This window comes from Corvus kubaryi, unplaced genomic scaffold (genome assembly GCF_017639235.1).
Source record: "Corvus kubaryi isolate FWS band 111438036 unplaced genomic scaffold, C.kubaryi_AGA036_p1.0 37397, whole genome shotgun sequence".
NCBI classification, from domain to species: domain Eukaryota; kingdom Metazoa; phylum Chordata; class Aves; order Passeriformes; family Corvidae; genus Corvus; species Corvus kubaryi.
Window position 1 is genome coordinate 12,101,806 of NW_024581136.1, and position 18,438 is coordinate 12,120,243.

General features: G+C 56.3%; 1 protein-coding gene and 1 long non-coding RNA gene across 5 annotated transcripts; one reads left to right on the forward strand and one right to left on the reverse strand.

Annotated features, from left to right (window-relative positions):
• Positions 1-560: 560 nt before the first annotated feature.
• LOC121670968 lies at positions 561-8,202 on the reverse strand. The gene is made up of 2 exons (XR_006018350.1): positions 5,088-8,202; positions 561-4,557 (listed from the first exon to the last, which is right to left on the reverse strand). It is a non-coding gene; the product is annotated as an uncharacterized LOC121670968 (long non-coding RNA).
• An 826-nt stretch (positions 8,203-9,028) lies between these two features.
• On the forward strand, positions 9,029-18,072 carry PTMA (prothymosin alpha). Of its 4 annotated transcripts, none has more exons than XM_042042001.1 (5): positions 9,029-9,187; positions 13,294-13,365; positions 14,044-14,137; positions 16,709-16,782; positions 17,201-18,072. In XM_042042001.1, exons 1-5 carry the CDS (start codon positions 9,143-9,145, stop codon positions 17,246-17,248), a joined length of 333 nt encoding a protein of 110 aa, XP_041897935.1. In that variant the 5' UTR covers positions 9,029-9,142; the 3' UTR covers positions 17,249-18,072. The 4 variants fall into 4 exon arrangements, with proteins under 4 accessions (XP_041897935.1, XP_041897937.1, XP_041897934.1 ...); XM_042042003.1 differs by having other exon boundaries at positions 14,044-14,131; XM_042042000.1 differs by having other exon boundaries at positions 9,033-9,187; positions 14,041-14,137.
• Positions 18,073-18,438: the final 366 nt, after the last annotated feature.

Below are 18,438 nucleotides of genomic sequence, written 5' to 3' on the forward strand. Positions count from 1 at the left end.
CCAGAGATGCAAGTTCCTTTGTAGCAAACCCACACCACCTGGCATGATGCTTCCTGGCCTCAGTTACTCTTCCTTAAAAGCAGCCACGGAGCCATGGGGATCCCCCGGCCACAAAAGCTGCAGCTCCTGAGAGCACTGGAAACACAAATCAGGCTTGCTTACTCTCATGGGAGCCCCATGAAGTGGATTGCAGCCCCGAAACCCCAGGGCATGGTGCTGCAAGAGCAATGCTTGCCCCACACCCACTAAGGAAGGAGCAGGAGGGCACCCAGTGAAGCTGGGAAAAGCTGAGGTGCTGGGGAGCACTGGGGACATTGCAGTTTCAAAGCCATGCTTCTGACGGGGTGCTTGGTGTGGATTCTCTGGTGACTAATAAAAGGCCTGAGATTGCAGTGGCAGGTCTCTTGGGGTGGGTGCTAGTGAGTGTCCCCCATCTGCTCAGCCACTTGTTTCCAAGACATTGCAAGAAGATACAGAATCTCCCCCTCACATCACCACTAAATTTGTTTAAAATTGGTCCCATGGGTTTGCAACAACTAGAAAGGAACGAGCAGCAAAAATGGGAGAAAGGCTCTTTTTCTTTGGAAACCAATGTGAACAGCAGCTAAAATAAATGCTAAGGGATGCAGAAAGGTGGAAAGGAAAGAAGTAGGAAGAGAATGATCCTGCTAAAATATCTCTTCTCTCCAAAATCTTGCCTATCACAGGTGTCTCCACTGAAGTAGGATGCCTGAGCATCCTTAACAAGTGGGGGACAGTCCTGAGATACAGATTGGTCCCAATGTCCCCAGTCACATCCTTGTCCAGAATCTCAGAAATGCCACCCAAGAAAATTTCTTCCAGGCAGAGATCTTCCCTGTGTTCCTGTCCTGGGGCTATGGGTGTGAACACAGACCCCATCAGCTCTGCAGCTGAGCGACACAGGGGACACACATTCACAGGGATGGCATTTCCCCCCATATCCCCTTTGCCTTTAGCCACTGATGTAAGGACCAGAGGAGCTTCTCTCAAGCCTGCACAGCCATGAGACAAGTTGGCCAAATAACCTGGGTGAAAATAAAAAAAAAAAAGAAAAAGAAAAAAGGCAGAGTCCATTCCCTAATTCCCTCTCGTTGCACAAGCAGTGAGGGAGGCCGCACACCGGCAGAGCTGGACGGCTCCTTTGGCAGCGGCACAGATTTCGATCGGCTTGAAGCAATCATGAAAATGCAGCCTGAACTTCCAGTGACTCACCCAGAGAAGGGAAACTTCCTGGCTTGTGTGTTTGAGCATTTCTGGAAAAACTGCTATATTTGGCATGGAAAATAGGAAGGATTCCTCCAGTTGCTTGAAACAGGAGCAGCAGAAATGAGTCAATGGGCAGTTGAAGAACGTTGAACAAGGGCGCTCTCTAAATTATTCATTGTGATTGTCCACATTGTGTATTTTCCCCACAACAGGCTCAACAATGACAGCCCAGGATGGCCCAGGCTTCACCAGGAAGATCCTCGATTTATTGCTCCGACAGCCACCCCAGCACTGCACATTGGCTGTGTATCATTGGCTATGGACATTACAGGCTGCTTCCCATCTGTTTACCAACAAATACTGCTCCTAAAGGTATGGCATTGTGCTTATCGCTACATGTTGACCCAGCGTGAAAAATCTGCCAATTTATATTTTCATGACATCAGTAGCTAGAAATGCAGTTCTTGCCAGCTTCAAACACTCTCAAATGTTTCATCTAGTATGCTGGGGGAAAAAAATGAAGGAACTGCTCTTCTGCACATTACTGAAGTTGGTGGAGGGGGGAGCTATTTTGAGGATTTGAAATGCATTCTTCTCTCCCTTTTTTTTTTTTCAATAGTTGTCCAAATGGTTATTCAAACAGCTTGTTCATTAAACTCCTGAGTCGGTAAATGAAAATTGTCATTTTCAGATCATATTGTTATTACCTAAAGGAAAAAAAAGATATGAATAAATTACAAGAAAAAAAAAAACCAACAACTTTTCATGAAAAATCTGCTAAAAAGAGAGAGAGAGGGCAGCAAACATTTTCCATTGGGTACAATGCCAACCAGCTCCTGGTTAGCGTACACTGAATTAAATATTCAATTTGGTCATGCTCTGCTTTTATTGGTGGATTAAGTATCAACAAATATGTCTAATGCAGAGAGATGCTTCATGCTGCAGCCTGGCAAATCCCATTGCACCTCTGGATCAGTGCTTCGGGTGGGAAAACCTCTTCCTCCTGCCACTGTGACCCTGCAAGGCTGATGCCCGGGATCCATAGCCATTGCAAGGGGGCCCTTTCACCTTGTGACCTGCTGGTGTCCCTCATGGCTGGCCAAGCAGTGGGTGACCAGCACCTCTGCCATGATGCTGAGGGCAGGAAGCAGGAGAGGGACTGTTAGGCAGTGACCCTCTCCCAGCCACTGAGGCTTTGGAGCTGATGGACCTCTAGAACAGAGAGCGGGACCATTGGATTTAACTTCTTCCAATTTCTCTGCTGAATTTATCCAGTTGCTTTTTGCCTGTGAATTTTTAAGCCATTTTCCATGTTCCCACAGCAAGAAGGCCACAGCTTGGCCATGGCAGGAGAGCTCTCCCTTTCACTGGAGTGAGCTTGCAGCTTTCTGGTGGCCCCACATTCTTGTACAGGGAAGAGCCAAGCACCCACCTTGATTTGGCAGACTTCTTTCCTCTTCCCCGCTCAGCCCACTCTTTCCAAAGGTGCTGTTCAGTGGGAACCACCTGAAGCAGGAGGGTTTCAGCCTGGAAGCAGTGGCCTCCTACCCCTGGCTCCTCCCTGCTGGGCTCGAACATGGCCAGTCCCTCCAGAGCTCCAGCAGCACGGGGGGTGAGCTGGGAGACGAGTGGAGGAGCACTCCTATCCCCACATCTTCAGCCCACCAGAGGCCCCAGGCAGGAATGAGATATGTTGGAATCATATCAGAGAGAAGGGTCTTGTCTGGGGCTCTGCTTTGCCTCTCAAATGCTGCCCCTGGAGATTCGGTATCTGCTTGAGACTTCTGGTCCATCAATTATTTAATTCCCTCCAGCCATGTGGTCTCCAGCCCTGAGTGCTCTTCTCCTCCAAGCGCACAGGCCTGCCTGTGGGGGGAGAGGGGTTGGGCGGAGGGATGCAGAGCTGGGGCTAGGCAGAGGACTCCCACTGGGAAGGAAAGCAGAGGCACAGGGGTCAGGTCCCACCAGCCGAAATCTTGAGCTGAGCAGTTGGGCCGGCACCTTCTTTCCCAGCCACTCATTGGTTGAAGGAGTGGGTTCTTCTTCCGATCTCTGGGGATGACCCTGCGGAAATCACCTCCCTGCTCCATGCCTCACTTTCCCCACCTGTAAAATGGGGCCAAGGATTTCACAAGTGGTGTGAGCTCCAGTGGCACCCCAAACGTGCGTGCTAGACAGTGTTTTGCAATAAGCAAGAGTGTGACTCTTGCCCCTGCTCAGGGGGGTTACACCACCACGGATGTGCCTTTAGTGGCTCATGTAAGGCTGGTGGTCCCTGTTTGCTGCTGCTGCCCGTGCTGCCTCAAGCTAAAGCAGCACGGCATGGCACAGCACGGCACAGCAGGCACTGCTGGGTAGGCACGACAAGCTGCGACACACGGGCAGGCAGGCGGCTGGAGCTGGGTAGGTGTGTCCCTGTTACCCAATAAATAACTCAAGCCCTAAAGCAGCCCATTGTAATTACTGGGGCCCCGCGCAGATTGAAAACGAAGAAGAAGGAGGGGAAAAAAGGAAATCAAGGTTCAGTTCTTCCCCAGGAGGTAGCGCTCCACGGGGAAAGCAATAGAGGGGAGCAGTGATTTATATCTCTCCAGAGGAATTCTCCTTTGCAGGGCCGCCCAAGGCGCCGCCAGGTTCAGCTGAGTTTCTCATCTGAATATGCATGAGCCAGTAATTAATTCTCTCTGATACTGATCCAGATTTGGGGTTGGTTTTGTGAGTGTGTGCGTGCGCGTTGTGTGTCCGTCTTCTCCCAGGTGTGCCAATGCACCAAGGAGGGATGAGACGAAGGAGTGGTGGTTCTCCACAGCTGTCCCTGCAGGATAATGGCCATTGACACTCCATGGCCAGCTTGGGGCAGACGGGTGGCCCTGGTTGGGTGGGCACTCCTGTGGAGTGGCTCTGGGTGGTGTCCTGCTGGGGACAGCATGAGGAACGGGGAGAGAGAGCAGGGCAAAATCGGGGTCATGTGCCTGGGGCTGGCCACACCATGGGGCAATCCCTGCCCAAACACACATCCAGCCTTGGGCATGTTGCAGGAGGTGTTTTTCCTCCTCCAGTGGACATTGCAAAGATACTGTGTTTGCAAAGTGCTCGAAAGAGGCAGGGAGGGAAGAGAATCTGGACTCACCTCCTCACTCCCACCTTCCTCTCTCTCTCCTTTTAAATCTCTTCCATGCATCATTTGAGCAGTGGGATGGGAAGGAACCCTGAGGAGCAAAACCCTGTGTCTGGCCCAAGGCCCAGGCCTGGGGCAGGATGTGGGTATGTAAATGCTGTGCCATGGGCCCTTGCTCTGGGTCTGATCCATGGCTTGTAGTCACAACCAGCCTTCAAAACAGGGGAAAACCAGAAAACATTAATGAGAGAGAAACAACTGTTTTCCAGCTTTGCTTAGTCCACACCCCAGAACACAGGTCTCTTGCTCCGGTCTCAGAAGCAGGTTGCCCCAATGGCCTCCTCACCCTTTCCTTGAGAGAAAGGCAATAATCAGCTTTCCTGCCTTTAAACCTTGCTGTGGGGCTCTGGTCATCTCTCAGGGATGAGTTGAGATTGTTCAAACACACAGGCAGGGAAGGACAGGGATGTGAATACTGGTGCCTGGGTCATGGATCAGCATCCCAAACTGGAGGCTTCCCTGGTCCCCCCACCATGTCCCCACTCTGCCTGTAGCCAGGAGCAGGATTAGTAGCAGTGCTGGGGTAAATTGCTCCCCTCCACCTGGCCCTGGCTCCTGACAGCACCCATCAACATGAGGCAGAAAAGGGGCTGCCTCGGCACCACATCTCAACCGGACAGGGCAGTGGCTTCCCAGAGCCACAGAGAAGCCAGTGAGCATCAAGGGATCATGGTGTCATTACCTGCTGGGGTCAGAGGATCTGGAGAGGTCACACTCCTTTTCCCACATCCTCCAGTCACGGGGGATAACTCCTCTAGAATGCTGTCCTCACTCTGGAGCTCCATGCAGAGGCCCAAGGACTGTGCCATGTCCTATCTACCACATCCAGCTCTGGATGCGGACTGGAGTGCAGAGGAGACAGACTCCCTACATCCATCTGAAGGATCCCTGCAATGTCTCCAGGCTTGGGAAGCAGCGGGCTGGGAACGGCCGGTGAGTCAGAGCCCTGTGTTGTAACATAGGGGGCAGAGCGCGTGTCAGAGCAGGGATGGCCGTGAGCTGCAGTGCAGGACCCGCCTGGGCCTTTTGCAATCCTCTGGGGAAAGGCGAAGTTAGTGTCTCCATCCCTTAATTAAAGTGTGCCACAGGCCCCCGCTCCCGCCTGTTTACGTGGTTCGTGGGGATGGACGGAGGAGCAGCAGCCCGAGACATGGGGAAGAGGGTGGCCTCATCAGCTCTTCCCTGCTCTCGAACGCAGTCTCTGGCTCCTGCAGCCAGGTCTCAGCCTTGGCCCCACGGTCTCTCAAAGACACTTTTTGGACCCATGAGCCGACTTCAGTTCTCTACACACCTCCCCTCCCTCCTGTGAGCACACATGAAGCTCCTTCCCACCTCCTCATCGCCCTCCATCCCCCCCGTACTGCTCCTCCTGAGAAAACATCCACCAAGCCCCGGCCCCCATGTGCAACCCTTGCCCATCGAGGAACAGAAGGTGACACAGCCAGGATGTCATCTCTGCTGGCTTCACGTCCCGCATCACCAGCCTGACCTAGAAACACTACCACGTCTCGTGCGCCGGAGCCCGGGGATGCTGCAAGCTCATCCCTCTGTTTTTTCCAGAGCAGCTGAGTGACAGTCGCCCCTCCCTTGCCTCTCCGAAGAGCGTAATGAGAATTTCCTCCGAGGAGCAGCTTGCCGCGATGAAATAATCGCCCGAGCAGCATGATCTTCGCCGGGGATTAGAGAGGCTGCTACTTGCTGAGCTAGGGAAACGGCCGGTGAGGAGGGAAAACTCCTACCTCCTCCTCCAGCACCTCGGCTCCTTTGCCAAAGCAATCGCCTGCCGCAGATGGAGCGAGGTCCGAGGCAGAGAGCTCAGCCCTGGAAACTTCTGTCCCCGATGCTCGGGTACTTTTGGAAAGTCCCCTTCCACCCTCCTCCTCCTGTCTCTGCTCCCTGCGGAGCCGCTCCCCAGCCCCGGCAGTCGGGAGGGGTGGAGAAGAGGTAAAGAAGCAGCTGCCTTTTGCAGGCAACAGTTTCTGTTGTTGTTTCTTTTTGGACTGCTGAGGCATACAGCGCCGAGCTGAGCCTGCTTCTCCCTGCCTTCCGCACACAGGCACTCGCCAGCCGGTTATTCCGCTGCACGGAGGGACGGCAGCAAGGGCTATACATGGATTTCCGACGCGGAGTGGTTTAAGGCAGTTTTGCTTCCACTGCAGGCTTGGTTGTTTTTTTTATCTCCAACCCTCCCACCACCACCCCCCCGCCCCCTGTCCTCTGTGAGATCCTGGTTGTGACTATCCCTTGAGGATTCCTAGATTCCGAATTTTCTTCCTGAAATATCCCACATCTCATTTTCTTTTTTTTTAACTCTTCCTGAAACGTGGGAACCCCAAGCTCAAAGGAACATCCCTAGTTTGAGCAGAAGGCACGCATGAAAGACAAGTTATAGCAGAAGTGATTTTTTAGGGGGGGCTGGGCTTGGGTGGGTATTTTTTCTTTCCTCTTTCGGACGCATTTCGAGACTCGCTGGCCGCCAGCTCCCGGCTGGGCTGTGGCAGAGGGCGCTCCTGCCTCCAGCATTGCGAGCAACCTGCCCCAGACCTAGAGTCGTGTCTCCGGGAATAGCAGCTGCCCTTGTCTCGAACACTCCAAGCAAGAGGCGTAGCCAGCAGCGACCAGAAATCCCGGTTTCCACAGCCCTCTCCTTCCCCTGAGTGCATGGAGAAGCTGTCGCCCTGCTCCCGCCCAGTTCTGCCACCAGGTCAGAGCGGGACATCCAACGTAAGAAATCCATCATCCCCGAAAGGTCCCAATGCGAGAAATCCGTCGTCCCAAAAGGTCCCTCCTGACAAAACGCCGGCAGTGCCCGACAGTCATGAGCGGGGCACTGCTGTGTCGACAGCGTCTGTGATCCAAAGCGAGAGTTGCTCGTGGGGCCGCAGCCCCTGGGGCCAGGGGGCGGCCAGGGCAGGGGGTGGCTTGGCCCTGGCACGAGGTCAGTCCAAGGGTCAGCGGCCACCGTGAACTCTCAGCCGCCGTGGTGCTTCCCGCTCCCGCCACAGCCCTGCGGCCCTAACCCCCATCCGCACACCGCCATCCCCTCAGTGCCGCTCCCACGAGGGGCAGGACACGCAGACTGAGGAGAAAAGCACTCCATGGTGCGCCCAGGCACAGACCAGCCTGTTTGCGGTGCTACTGCGCTGAGTGGGAGGGACATTTTGTCCTGGAAGCGTGGCCCTGTCTCTGTGTCCAGCCGCCGAGAGCGTGTGGGGATGGGGCAAGGGATGCCGGCGCCATGACGCCTCGTGCCGCGACGCCTGGTACCAGGCGGTGTGGGGGCTACCATGGTTTCTCTGCAGCTCTCCTGAAGCCGTAGAGGGAACAGCCCCGGGCCAGCGCGGCTCCCAGCAGCCCGGAGCCGCGCCCCCCCCCCCCCCCCCGAGCCCCCGGCCGACCAGCCCCAACTCCGCTCCACAGCTCCGCCCCGAGCGGCCTCCGGGTTTTCAAAATCACTTCGCCGCAGACAGACAGGCGTTTCAGCCAACAAAAAGCCGCAAAGCGTCAGCACAGCGTTCGCCTGGCGCTGCCGGCCAATCCACATCGCTCGATCCCTATATCCCGCCCTCCGAGGACAAGTTCTGCCTCGGTCCGGCGGCCATGTTGAGTGTGGCAGCCTCTCTGCTCCGTCTGGAGGGGCGTTTTTCGCACTCCTTCACCCGTTGCTTCGCGCTTTCCGCACCGGGAGCCATTCACGCGCGGCGCTGTCTCACCCTCGGGGCTGTTGCGGGCGGTGGAGCGGCTCCCCGGGGGTGGTAACACCGTGTGGTTGCCCCACGAAGCGCTCTCGGCGCCATCTTGAGTGTGGCAGAGCCCACTCACCCGCCGCGTCGGTGCCCCGTTACCCCTGGTGTGAGGGGGGACAGATGTGGCCCCGGTACCCGCGGGCGCGGTGCGAGGGGCATGGTCGTATATAACGGGAAGCTGAGGAATGGGGAGCACAGGGAAGCTCCTGGTGCGCCTCAAGCCCTGAACTCGCACAAGGTTGGGGAGGGGGGGAAGTAGAAGCAGCTTGGCTACGTTTTTTTACTGTAAAATAAGCAAACGGGTGGGAATCCCGCATTTCTGCGCGGCAGGCTGGGCGGGCCGCCCCTCCCCGCTCCCCCCCAGGGGCGGCCGCGGTTGTTATTGTGGCCAAAGTTTCCGCGGGGCGCCGAAAACACAGTGAGCGAGGGGGGCTAGCGGGGTACCGAAGGGACGGGGATGCCCCGAGACCAGCGGCGGCCCCGTGGGAGCGGGGTGGGGGAGGGCAGCGCCGGTTCTCCCACATTACTGTTATTATTCTTATTTTTAACTCTTATTATTTCCCCTCCGCCCCTCCTCAGGCGCGGCGGGAGCTTCCCCCCCCTCCCCCCTCCCGCCGCCTCACACGGCGGGAGGGGCGGGGCGGAGGCGGCGGGGGCGGAGGTAGTGCGGGGGGGCGTGGCCCTGCTCCCCTCCGCGCCCGCCACGCTGAGACCGGACCCCACTCATCGCCGCAGTGGCGGCGCTCGCCGGCTCCTTTAAGCGGCCGTGCCCCATTGTTTGCGCCGCGGCCAATGGGCGCCCGGCGGCCGCGGCGCGCGCGTCCAATGGGGCGCGGCGCGGGGCAGCGCGCGCGCCGCCCCCCGGCTCTATAAGAGGGCCGGCGGCGCCGCGTGAGTTCCCACTGGCTCGCGCAAAGCCATCTTGGCATTGTTCTGCCCGCCCGCCCGCGCCGCCGCAGCCCCGCGCGACACAGCCCCGCACGCCCCCGCCATGTCCGACGCGGCCGTGGACACCAGCGCCGAGATCTCCGCCAAGGTGAGCGACCCGCCGCCTCGCGCTGCGCTCTACGGCTTTCATCCCCGTGTTTTAATTTTTTTTTGCTCGAGCGATTTCTGGCTTTTTTTTTTTTTTTCCTCTTGTGTTTTTTTTTTTTTTAAATTTTTTGTGCTCCCCGCCCGTCCCGCGTCCTGTTTTCTCCCCTTTTCCCCTCCGTTTCTCGCGTTCAAGTTGGTGGCGCGGCGCGGAGTGGAGCCGGCGCCGCCGCGCTCGCTGTGCGGGGCTGCCAGCGCTGTTCCTTTGTCTACAGCGTGCGGGAAACGTGCTCGCCGCCTTTGCCGGTGCTGCCGAGCCCCGCCGCTCCGCGCCCCGCTCCCTCCCGCCTTTCCTGGGGACAGCAGCTGGCCGTCCCGCTGCGGAGGGACTCGGGGAGCCGGGGGGGGACATGCACGGCAGCGCCTCGGCACCCGGCAGCGCTCGCTCATTCACTCCGCGTTGCGGGAGCTTGACAGCCCCGTCAAACTTGTGTCCCGCTCGGCCCCGTCCCTGCGGGGGGGTGTGGGGGGAAGCGCTCCGGAACACGCACTGGAGGGTTGGGGGGGAGTGGAGGGGGGGGCGGCAGTGACTGTTTGTGGAGTTGCTGCTGAAAAGTGGGGTGGGCGGGCGGTTGCTGTTTCGGAGTTGCACCCGGTTGATGCTGGAGGGGCGTCTGCTGTGTCGGTGTTACCCCTGGAGTGTGTGTGTGGTGGCGGGGCAGTTGCTTTTTCGGCGTTGCCCCCCCGGAAGGAGGGGGCCATTTGCGGTATAGGAACTGCCCCGAATTGGGGGTTGCTATTTCGGAGGTGGGAGGGAGTAGAAGGTGCTCCGGAGCTGTGCCGGGGGGGCTTTTACTATTTTTGGAGTTACCCCGATGGGGGCACCCCCACAGTGGAGATGCCCCGGTGCGCTGGGGCGGCGGGGCTGAGGGCGCCGGCCCTGGCCCAAGCTCCTTGCAGCGGGATAACTTCACGAGTCGCTGCTAGAGGTGATGGGAAGCGGTTGGGGAGCGCCGGTACCAGCCGGGAGCGGCTCTCCCGGGAGTCCCCGCTGCGGCTCCCGGCGCACGCCTTTGTCTGCGAGCCGCGGCGGAGCGTTCCCCGGAGGGACTGCGCTCCCCGAGCGGCTGCGGTGCGCCCTGCTGAGCCCGGGGCCGCGGCCGGAAAAGTTGCGGGGGGACCCGGCCCTGGCCGGTGCGTGGGAAGGCGGCGGGGATGTGCCCGGCGGCCTCCTCACCCTGTGCCCCGGCCGGCCCCAGGTCGCACCGCTCCCGGGGGCAGCGCGGCTGGAGGGGAAAAAAAAACCTGACGGGGAGGAGGGTTTATTAAAAACAACCAACAAAACGCCGTTTATGGCAGATTTCGATTTCACTTCTGTTTCCCGCTCCCGCAGCCATGCCCCCATCCCGCCTGCCCTGCCTCCGTTCCGGGGCCGCGGCTTGGTCCGCGCCGCCTCCGGCTCTCCCGCTGCCGGGAAGCGGCGAGGCGGGTCGATCCCCATCCTTCCCCCGGGGAACGGGGCCAAGTTTGCCGTTAACCTTCCCCTGCCCTTTACCGCGTGCGGGAAGGGGCCTCGTCTCTGGCTCGCCCTCCTGGGAGCGGACAAGGGTCCGCGCTGCAGGGCGGGCGGAGGCACGCACGGCGGCAAGGTGACCCTCCCCTCCCCCCCCCCCGAGAAGCGCGGAGGCACCGGGGCCGTTCGCCCTCGTCCCGCCTCGCCGTCCGGAGCGCTCCCGGGAGGCGGGGATGGGGGGGGGAGGGGGTTCCCGCCCCGCCCGGGCGCCGCCCCCGGCCGGTGCCGCGGGGCGCCCACCACGTGCAGGCCTGGGAGCCGGAGGCCGCCTCGCCGCCTCCGCCGGGACTACAGTTCCCGGCAGCCCGCGGGGCGCCGCGCTGGCCGCCGGCCAATCAGCGGGGCGCGGAGAGTGGCGCGCAGTTTGAATGGCGGCCGCGCGCGTGGCGGCGTGGGTGAGCCCCCTGCCGGCGGGAGGCGCGGGCTGCGGCGGCCCCTCTGTCGTCCCCGGGTCCCGATTCCCCCCCCCTTTCCCACCGGGATCCTGCCGAGAGCAGGGCCAGGGAGAAGGTAGAGCTTTCGGGACTAGTGGTGCGTGACTGTACACTGCTGCTATTCTTTCCATAGACAAACAGCCCTGACACACCTATAATTAGAGGCTGTGTCCCAGTCTTGGTGCCAGAGCAGCGCTGCTGCTGCACTGGCCCTTGGTCTGGAGGCTTCTGTGCACATCTATTTGTGTTGGACTGGGAAAGGAAAAGGGAGAATCCGTGATGCTCTCTGCAACCCCGTTGCTAGCACAAACTTCATAACCTGGCATCGTGATGCTGGTTAAATTGAGAGCATTTTCAGTGATGCAGGAAAGGTCAAGGCTGGAGATCTGTCCAGCTAAAATGCCCAAGAATAAGTTGTTCCTTCACTGGGAGAATTGGTTGTGTTTTGTGAACAACTCTTTTTAAAAAGAAATGTTGGGCAGGGTGAGATGTGGAAATTTTGACTGCTTGACTTGCTCTGTGTTTAACTTGGGAACTGCTTTGTCGCCCTCATGCTCATGTGCCTGGTGTGAGGCAGCAGCTGTAGCCCAGTGATGCACGAGAGGCCAAATGGTTGTGATCAGTCTCCAGGAAACAGGGCAGTGGAAGCCACTGAGAGTGTAAAACTGTGGTGGAACTGGGCAGTGTGGAGGAGGTGGCCTGGGATTTGTGTGTGAGCAGGGAAAGGAGGAGGGAGCTTGTGTGTTTGTTTTAACCCAGACTCCTGGGTTGGTTTGCATAGGTGAGGTTTGATCAACAGGTATTGTCCCCTCAAAGGTTTCTTCCAGAGAAAGTATTTTCTCAGTGCACTGGCAGCCTGTGGGTGCCTCTGGAAACAGCATCTGTGTGTTTAAGTAACCTGTTAGTCTAAAATGCCTTTGTTGCCTCCCCTGAGCAGCCTGCAGGGCAGTAGAAACCCTCCCAGAAGGGAGCAGTGATCGCACCCTAGCAGGGCCAGGGCCGTGCTCTTCCCTGCTGTGTTCCCACGAGGCAGTGGCTCCTGGGAGTGAAAGTGCCCGCTCGCTGTCCGTGGGCGGCGCAGCAGCCGCAAAGGGCAGGCGGGGGGAGGGAGAAGCCACCACAGCGGAGCAGGAGCTTCCAGCAACTTTTAAACACCTCATGGTCGCTGCCGAAGCCGGCTGTGGCTGTGCTGCTGGCCCTGGGGAAGGGCCTCCCTGCTTTCCTTGGCTGGGGTAGTGCTCACTGTGCTGAAGGATCTCGCTCCAGCTGATGGAGGAACAGAAGGGGAGGAGGATACAAGCAGAGATGCCAGTGTTAAATCCAAGTGTTCTTTATGCGGGAACATAAAGTTGGATCCTTTCAGACTGTTTGCTGAGTGACTTGGCATGACATTTTGACAGTGATCAATAGCAAAAACACACAATCTCCCCCTCTGCTTGCGGTGGAGGCTTGAACCGAACTAGCCAGGCACTGCTCTTGGAGCAGTGTAAAAATAGACTTCTTCCCCCACCCCATCCTGTTACACTTTAAGCTGCGAGCTGGATGCTGGAGCCTCCTCTCTGCTGCTGTGAGAAAGACCAGGCATGTAATATTTGCTGTATGATTTTCCCAGGCAGGGCAGAGACCACAGCCTCTGCTAATGAGTCCCTGGGATTTGTTCCTGCTGTGAAGGTACCAAGCAGCTGTGGATGTCCGCAGCCCCGGGGTGGCAGAGCCCATCCTTTGGATGGGGCTGCCGGCTGTCCATGGCATTGCAGGAGCTTGTGTGGACTGTGCTAAGATGGGCAATCAGCCAGCTCTGCTGCTGTTGAGCATATGCAGGCGGCCAGCTCTGTCTGTTTGGGAGCTCAGAGGTGAAACAGAGCAGTCTCTTTTTTAGATGGCTGCTCTGGCAAGGCTGACTTGGATTGAGATTCGCCCCCATGTTTTCCCGTTCCCAAGGAGGAGCCAGAACGTGGCGACCAAATCGCAGAACAAATCTGTGTGAAGAGAAACCAGCTCCTGCTCTCGCTCTCAAACTGTGTTTTTCACACCTGATCTGCAGCTTCTCTGACCCAGACACCTGGAATCGGGGTGACTTCTCTGCTTTTCTGCTCCTTCCAGGATCTAAAAGAGAAGAAGGAAGTTGTTGAAGAAACAGAAAATGGCAGAGATGCACCGGCCAACGGCAATGCTGTGAGTATGGTTGCAATCTGCTGGGGGAGGCAGTTCTTATACCAATGCCTTTTTGTTTTCCTCTGTCTTCTTGCTTTTGCTGCAAGTTTGTCCCTAGCCCTGCTGAGAGGGGACCTCTGTAAATGGCAGCACTGAGTGCTGCAGAGCCCTCCAGCCTTTGGCGCTTCATGTTATGCAGACACTCCCAGCCTGTGGGCTGTTGTGTGTGCAGAAGAGAAGGGCCGGGCTCGGATTCCCTTCCTGACAGCCGTGTGAGGCTGTCCAGTACCACCTCTTCCCTAGACAGGGATAGAGGAGAAAAATTTTAAAAGCCACTAGGATTTACAATGTTACAACCAGTCGAGCTGGGAAAGACATCATGTACATGTTAACTGGTTGGTTTTCTAATTTTAACATGCTGGGGGAAAACTGTGCCACATTTCAACGTGTCATGAAAGCCATTGCAGGTTTTGTCTCAAAGCTGCAGCCCCAAGTTACTGTAGGCTTGATCCTTTGTGCCTGGGCTGTCTGGGTTGTGTGGAGGCAGGTAGGAAGCGGGATGTGTGCCCGGGGCTCCGGTGGGCTGGTGCTTTGCTTTCGGCAGGAAAGGTGGGAACACACACTTGTGCTGAATGTCTCTTCCACCTTCTCCCTTCCCCAGTGCATTTTTTTTAAGTGATGTTTTGTCTTGCCAAGGAGAACGAGGAAAACGGAGAGCAGGAGGCTGACAATGAAGTAGACGAAGAGGAGGAGGAAGGTGGTGAAGAAGAGGATGAGGAGGAAGAGGGTGATGGTAACTTTGTTTGTTCCCCCCCCACTCCCATCCCACGGCAGTGTCCTGCTCTGGATACCAGGCTCCCGGGACGCGGAGGCGAGCGGAGAGCAGCATCTCCCCCTCGCGGCTGCGGCCAGGGAGCTCCCGCCAGCCAGGCTCGCTTCTTCCTTGCTTGCCCGAGCCACCAATGCTGGGAGTGAAGTCAGCCTTGAATCCTTTCCAGCAGGTTGAGGGCAGATTCCTTCCTCCCTCCCTCTGGCCAGACGGCACCGTACCGCGGCGCTGAATAAGCGCATTAGCCCTTCCGTGCAAGTAGTAAAATCTGCCCTTGACTCCTGTGAGCACAGCCGCTGCTGCAGACACCAGTGCCGGCCAGTGGGACAGGGACAGCCCTGGGTGGCTATGGCTTGGCACAGAGGGCAAGTCACCATCCTTGTTCATGGAGCAGTGTGCTGAGAGGCCCATGCAGCCCTCATTCCCAGCCCTTTCCCAGGCTGGATGCCATATGGAAATGAGCAGAGGAACCTGTGGCTCTCCCCTGCTCCTCCAGCTGGAGTAGATAGGCTTCCTTCGAACCTTCTCTGTCTGTAATGTCCTGTGTTTCCCTGCCCTCCTCTGCTTCCTGACCTGACCCAGCCTGGAAGTGGGTTTTGGCAGCAGTGACTAGAAATCCAGCAGTGACTTGCCGAATCACTTCTCACCCTCCCTGCTATTATTTTTTTCCCAAGATCTGCTTGGATGAATAACATTGTTTATTTTTATCGCTTGTTAAGGCTGGGAGAAAACCTTTCTTGTTATGCTGAAATGAACTCAGGGCCCCTGATTATCTGTTACTAGGTTAATCCCCTGTCAATTTTTGGTTTACGTGCTGACCTACTAACCTGATGGCTAGTTTTGGGAGATAGGGACAGGGCTGGAAATTTAATGACCATTAAACCAATGTTTATTCAGAGTGTGAGCTGGGAAAGCCACCTCCTTCGGGGGTAGCACTTTCTCACCAGCTGCTATGCCCTTCTGTAGGAATTGGCTCACTAGGAAAACTGGGAATTGTGACCCTCTTTAACTTGTGGTTTTAACTCCTGGGGACAGGTGCAGCACTGCTTTGTGCTGTCCTGAGCCCATTTACCCCCAACCCTACTTGAGGGTGGAAGAGAAGGGGAATACTTGGCTCTCCCTGCTCCTCTTGGGCAGGAGCAGGGAGGATATGTGTGCTGCAGGCGTGTGTGTGGGGTGGAAGTGTTGCTTGGATACTGCTGTGACAAACCTGGGGAGATTTGGTCCCGCAGTGCCAGCCCAGCTCTTCTCAGCTCACCGAGTGCAGGCATGATTTGGCACACGGTGCCTGGAGACGCCGATGCCTTGCGGGAATCCGGCACAGGCTCTGACCACTGGCACGGGCTCTGTCCATGCTTGCTGCCCTCGGGCGATCCCTGCCTGAGAGCTGCACCTGAGCACTGCAGGAGAGAGATTTAAAGGCAGCAAGTCCAGCTTGCATCAGCTTTTTTAGCCAAGACTTGCAGCCAAACTCCCGGAGTTTGACAGCAGAGGAGAGCTTGAGGGTATATTTTCCTCTCGCATCTCTCCATCCCATCTCATTATTTGCTTTGCTTAAAGCAGCTCAAAGAACTAAAAATGCTCCCAATCAGCTTGGCAATGTCACCTGACCTGCTGGCTGACCCAGTGCATGTGATGGCTGCTGGGGTGTTGATCCATTGCTGGGAGCTAATCTTGGCCCTTCCCACTGCATGGGCCATGCCACAGCTTGGGCACACACTGGGAGAGGAGAGGAGAGGGGAAGGGAGGATGGGCTGACCTTAATCCCCCCGGCTGTCCATACGTGTGGCTCGTGGCAGTGGTTTAAAGCCAGCTTACTGGCCTTAACACTCTCTAAGTTTTAGTAGGGTCTCCTGTTACACAAGAGACTCGTCTCAGCAGCTGAGAAGCTGTTCTGCCTCTGGGCTTGCCCCTGAGCCCCCAAAAGTGGCCAAAGGTGATTGACTCAGTTGTTCTGATCCACTGGCCTATTTGAGCTCAAAGTGGGTCAAAGCCCAGAGCTTGCTGCTTATTCTACTGGCTGGCTATAAGATAAGTTGGAAGCATTTGTCTGCTGTTCTGATAATTAGAAAGTGTTCTGACTCAGAACTAATGCGTTCTGGCTCTCTTAACTCATTAAAGATGGACTAATAGCTGCAAAGGGAAGCAGAAGTAATCTGGAGTGGTTAGGCAGAGCAGCCACTAGAAAGAGTTTTTTCCTCTCCCTTTTTTTCCCCCCCATTTTTACTGTGATTTCGGCACTTGTGGTAGGTAGTGGTTTTGCCATCCCATTGTCTGTGTTACAAATGCAGTGTGAACCAGACTCGAGGCTGCCAATCCTTATTTCCCCTTTGGTGGGTCAGGTCAGTGGGGGATGCCCAGAAAGCCAGTGTGTCCTCTGTCACCTCTTGTCCTGAGCAGAGTCTGTGCCACCTGGGGAGATGGGACATGATGTCGCAGTGTGGGGGTGAGCCAGGATTATACCCAGAGGGGAGGTGTGTGGTACTGGAACTCTCCTAGAGGGTCTCACATTTCCTCCCTTTGTCTTCCCTGCAGGTGAGGAAGAGGATGGTGATGATGACGATGAAGCTGAGGGAGCCACAGGCAAACGGGCAGCTGAGGATGATGAGGTAGAAAGAGTAGGCAGCCATACATGTCCCCAGAGGGCTTGGGAGGGGGGAGGGTGTCAGTGGGGCCAGAGGGGCTGGGCTGGGCTTAGCTCTGGGGCTGGAATGCTCTGCCTGTGTGCTCCCCATGTCTCCCCAGGGACACAGCCCAATTCCGTTTATACACTGGCCTGGTTAGGGGGGTGTCTGCTCCTGCTGAGTGAAGCCCTGGGCTAGGGAGCCCTGGCATGCTCATGGCAGACCGAGGTGGGGGCACCCAAGGGGCTCCCTGAGAAGAGAGGGTTTTGCCTGGGGGGTGGGGGAACAACACCTGTGGTGCTCTGACCTTGCCCCCAAGGCAGGAGAGGGACCTGAAACTCTTGCCTGCCCCCAGCAGCTCCACTCCCCATTCCCTCTCCTGATGGCTTTGCTTTCCCCTCAGGATGACGACGTCGATCCCAAGAAGCAGAAAACCGATGAAGATGACTAGGCAGCAAATTTTTTTTTTTTTTTTTTTTTAAATAAGGAGGAAAACAAACCAACAAAAAAGGCCAGCGCGTCCTCTTCACCCTTGGGTCCCCCCTTGGGACTCCTGTTGCAGCCCCCTTTCCCACACACAGCCCCTTCCTCCCCCCTCCGCCGTGGTCATCCTCACCAAGTAGAGTGAACCCCGTCCCCGCCCCCCAGCGCGGCGCTGCCACTCAACGAACATGGAAATGATTCGCCCGTTAGCGGGGAGAGAAAAACCCCCCTTCCCCCACAGACCCCCTCCCCCCAAGCACCAAAACTTCAAGGCCCTGCTTTCTTTCTTAAAAGTACTTTAAAGGAGAATTTGTTTGTATTTTTTATTTACATTTTATATTTTTGTACATATTGTTAGGAGGTCCACCATTTTTAAGTGATCTCGGATTGACCAAAAGGGGGGCTTTGAAGTGTATATCTCTCTTGTTACCTATCTCTGACTTTACTTGTGGTGTGACCAGGCCCAAACCATTATCTCAAAGGAGAATAAAACAAAACCTTGTAAAAAAAAAAATTAAAAAAAGACAAAAATGCAAAAAAAAAAAAATTTACAATCTTATTCTGAGCATTCCAGTAACTTTTTTTGTGTATGTACTTTAGCTGTACCATAGATCGTGGTTTGTATGAGGTGGCAAGGCCAAAGATAAAAAAGTTTTCTTTTTTTTTTTTCTGTCTATGAAGTTGCTGTTTATTTTTATTTTTTCTTTTTTTTTTTGGCCTGTTTGATGTATGTGTGAAACAATGTTGTCCAACAATAAACCGGAATTTTATTTTGCTGAGTTGTCCTAACAAGGCTGCCTCCCAACTGCTGCTTTTTGTTTTAGTTTTCATTTGTTTTAGTTTTTTATTTCTTTCTTTCCCTTCTTTCTCTCCTTTTCTTTCTTTGCTTTGGACTTGGGCTGGGAAGACAGAGAGGGGTAGAGGGGTGCAGGGTGTTGATGGGGAGGGTCTGTGGGCCATCCTGTCCCCCTGCTGCTGTGGAGGTAGGGGAGGCAGAGTCTTTCCATGGCTATATTCCTGTGGAGAGCTGCACCAGCATCCCCAGCATGGCCTCTGCATGGTCCTGCATGCTCTGGCTGCCCTTGGCAAGTGGTAGGGAGGGGTTAGACTGGGAAACTCAGGGATATGGACAGTGAATGTGGGGGGCCTGGGTATGGG